At 63.8% G+C, this 3,546-nt stretch overlaps 1 protein-coding gene across 2 annotated transcripts; it reads right to left on the bottom strand.

Moving 5' to 3' along the window:
* Nucleotides 1-393: 393 nt before the first annotated feature.
* ANKRD9 (ankyrin repeat domain 9) lies at nucleotides 394-2,499 on the bottom strand. Of its 2 annotated transcripts, none has more exons than XM_082762484.1 (2): nucleotides 2,396-2,499; nucleotides 394-1,657 (listed from the first exon to the last, which is right to left on the bottom strand). In XM_082762484.1, exon 2 carries the CDS (start codon nucleotides 1,587-1,589, stop codon nucleotides 711-713), a length of 879 nt encoding a protein of 292 aa, XP_082618610.1. In that variant the 5' UTR covers nucleotides 1,590-1,657; nucleotides 2,396-2,499; the 3' UTR covers nucleotides 394-710. The 2 variants fall into 2 exon arrangements, with proteins under 2 accessions (XP_082618610.1, XP_082618609.1); XM_082762483.1 differs by having other exon boundaries at nucleotides 2,351-2,482.
* Nucleotides 2,500-3,546: the final 1,047 nt, after the last annotated feature.

Below are 3,546 nucleotides of genomic sequence, written 5' to 3'. Positions count from 1 at the left end.
CTCTGCTCCTGCCTTCCAGGCACCCCGGCTCTGCAGGAGGAACAGAAAGAACGTCACAAGGAAGCCAACTGGTACTCGTGCATATGTTAAAATACAGTTTGTTCAGCTGCATATCCCTGCCAGCCTTGTTTAAGGGGGATTTAATAACACGTCTTCTCTTTGGGTTTGTGTACAAGATTAGGAAGCTTTCATCTGCGCCTTTAAAAAAAAAAAAAAAAAAGACCGCATCCCTGCCAAGATGTATTAGGAGAGCTGCTAAAAAGGAGTCATCCTGTTCCAGGACTGCTCGGCTTATGTAACAGGGAAATCCTAACTCGAAGATACTCCCCCCCGCGCACTTTCTCAAGGCACATGCCATTTCGGAGTTTTCAGCTGCTTGATTTATAGTTTGGATCATATCTGCTGCTGGTTTATTTAGATGTATTTACAAATATATTCTCCCACATATCCTCCGTAGTACAGGCCATGTAACATTTTTATAAAATGCAGTGTAGACCTCACCTCACCACAAAGATCTTTAAATAAAATATACTGTAAAGTGCCAGATACAATTCTTTCTTTTTTTTCTAAAATAAAAAAAGAAAGGAAAGAAGACAGTTCTAATCAAAACAGGTACTTGGCGGCTGCTGCCTGGGCAGCTTCGTGCACCGGTAGGGTTTTAGCACAAGTCCGTTGTGTCAGGCGAGCAGGAGGCTCCCCTGCAGCCCCCTCTAGCTCTCCAGCTTCAAGTCCAAAGGCTTGAGGAAATGCGGCAGGGGCAGATCGTCCAGAGCCTCGGGGAAGTGCTCGGGAGAAATGGTCCTGATCAAGACGCGCATGGCTCCGACGAACAGCGACGGGGGAGCCAAGCCCACCAGGCAGCGGTACCTGCTCTCCCCTAAGAGGTCCTGCCAGCGCTGCCGGTTGTCCAGCAGCTGCTGCTTCATGGCGAAGGGCACGTCCTGAGGCACGAAGAGGAAGAGGCAGTCGAGGCAGAGCAGCTTGGCACGCGCGTTGACCGCCGGCGCCTGGGCCAGCTGCTGCAGCAACGTGTCGAGCGGGGTGTTCCCGGCGCCGTCGGGCAGGCAGGGCGAGGCGCCGTGCCCCAGCAGCAGCAGCAGGCACTCGGGGCGCACCAGCTCGCAGGCCACGTGCAGGGCCGTCTTGCCGCCCTCCACCCGGCTGCAGCCCCGGCGGTCCAGGTGGCCGGCCCTGTCGCCCGGAGGGAAGCCCTGCACGGCCTTGAGGATGCGGAAGAGGACGCGGACCCGGTTGTAGCGCACGGCCATGGCCAGGTGCGGGGCCGAGGCCTGGCAGCAGCTGAAGCTTTGGCTGGGCACGGCCAGGGCGCTCTGCGGGTACTTAGTCAGCAGGTGCCGGGCGTAGGGCTGGTGGTCGTGCACCAGGGCGTAGAGCAGCGCCTCGGAGGGCGAGTAGAGGCTCACCTTGCCGCCGTCCTCCCAGTGGAAGACCTCCATGGTCCGCATGTCCTCCAGGAACCAGACGGGCAGCAGGTCCCTCACCGCCTGGTAGAAGGCGAAGGAGGATTTCTTGCACTGCTTCTGCGACTGGGCGCCGCCGCCGCCGACCCACCGGACGCTCCAGGGCATGGCGGGCGGCCGGGGTCCGACGGGGGCTTCCTCCCACACCCGAGACCAGGGGCAGCATCGGCACGGACCTGCGGGGGCACAGAGAGGGGCTGTCAGGGGGCACCCACCGCGGGGAGAGCTGGTACGGCCCCGTACAGCCCGGTATGGCTCAATATGACCCGGCACAGCCCAGCATGGCCTGGCACAGCCCGGTATGGCTCTGCACAGCCCGGTACAGCTCCATATGCCCTGGCACAGCCCGGTACAACCTGGTATGGCTCTGCACGGCCCCATACAGCTCAATATGACCCGGCGCAGCCCGGTACGGCTCTGCACCGCCCAATATGAGCCGGCACAGCCCAGTATGGTTCTGCACGGCCCAATACGACCCGGCACAGCCCGACCCGGCCCGGCCCAGCCTGTCATGGCTCAATATGACCCGGTACAGCCCGGTATGGCCCGGTACAGCTCGGCACGGCTCTGCACGGCCCAATACAGCTCGGTATGGATCTGCACGGCCCGGTACGGCTCAGTATGGCCGGTACACCCGGCACGGCTCTGCCCGGCTCGGTGCAGCCCGGCACGGCCCGGCACGACACGGAATAACCCGGTACAGCCCGGCACGGCTCAGTATGTCTCTGCCCGGCCCGGCACAGCCCGGCACGGCCCGTTCCCCCCCCGTTCTGCAGCAGCGCTCGGGAACCCCGTCTCCAGAAACCGCCTCCCGGTGCTCGCCAGCCCCGTCCCCTCCCTCCCTCCCTTCCGCCGCACAGCACCCGTACCCCCTCCGCTGCCGGTGCCGCTGCCGGTGCCGTGCCCGGGCTCACCTGGCCGCTCGGTGCCGCTGCCCGTGTGGGCGGAGGGGCGGCGGGAGCGGAGCGCGGCGCGGCGCGGCCGGGGCCCTTTATCCGCGCCCCCCCCGCCCCGAGCCGCCCCCCCCCGGCGCGGAGGTCGGTCAGGACCGGGGAACTGTCCAGCCGCCGCCCATTGGCTGCCGCCGCGGCCGCCCCGGGCGCTCATTGGCTGCGGCGGGAGGCCGGGGCTCCGCGCCGCCGCGTGCGTCACGGGAGGCAAAGTTCCAGCAAAGTTGGCGGCCGGGGACGGAGGGGGCGGGGCGAGGGCACAGGAGGCGTGGTCTGGGGATGGGGGCGTGGTCTAGGGGAAGGGGGCGGGGCCTGGGGGGCTGGGGGATTGGGGTCCTGGGGTCTGGGTCTGGGGGTCTGGGTGCTTGGGGTGTGGGTGCCCAGGGTCCTGGGGGGCTGGGTATTTGGGGTCTGGGTTCTTGGAGCCTGGGTGCTCGGGGTCCTGGGGTCCTGGGGGTTTGGGTATTGGGGTCTGTGTGCTCAGGGTCTGGGGTGCTCGAGGTCCCGGAGGTTTGGGTGCTTGGGGTGTGGGTGCTCAGAGTCCTGGGGGTCTGGGGATTGGGGGTCATGGGTGCTTGGGGTCTGGGTCCTGGGGGTCTTGAGGAACTGGGTATAGGGGGTCTGGGTGCTTGGGGTTTGGGTGCTAAGGGTTTAGGTGCTCGGGGCCTTAGGAGTATGGGTATTTGGGGTCTGGGTTCTTGGAGTCTGGGTGCTGAGGATCCTGGGCATTTGAGTATTGGGGGCCTGTGTGTGCAGGGTTTGGGTGCTCAGGGTCCTTGGGGTCTGGATTTTTGGGGTCTGGGAGCTTGGGGTTTGTGTGCTCGGAGTCTGGGTGGTCTGGGTATTGGGGGCCTGTGTGCTCGGAATTTGGGTGCTCGGGGCCCTGGGGGTCTGGGTGCTTGGGGTTCTGGGGTCTGAGTATTTGGGGTATGTGTGCTTGCAGTCTGGTTGCTCAGGGTCTGGGACATCTGGGTTCTCAGAGTCTGGGTGTTGGGGGTCTGAGTGTTGGGGGTCTGTGTGCTCGGAGTTTGGGTGCTCAGGGTCCTGGGGGTCTGGGTATTCGGGATCTGTGTGCTTGGGGTCCTGTGGGTCTGGGTGCTCAGGGTCTTGGTGCT

Source organism: Aythya marila (assembly GCF_965140915.1).
Source record: "Aythya marila genome assembly, chromosome: 5".
In the NCBI taxonomy this organism is placed as follows: domain Eukaryota; kingdom Metazoa; phylum Chordata; class Aves; order Anseriformes; family Anatidae; genus Aythya; species Aythya marila.
Note: the sequence above shows the minus strand (reverse complement) of the source record. Positions and strands in the feature narration are given on the sequence as shown.

Coding starts and splice junctions, on each gene's coding strand:
- ANKRD9 (XM_082762484.1), bottom strand. CDS start 1,589: ATGCCCTGGAGCGTCCGGTGGGTCGGCGGCGGCGGCGCCCAGTCGCAG.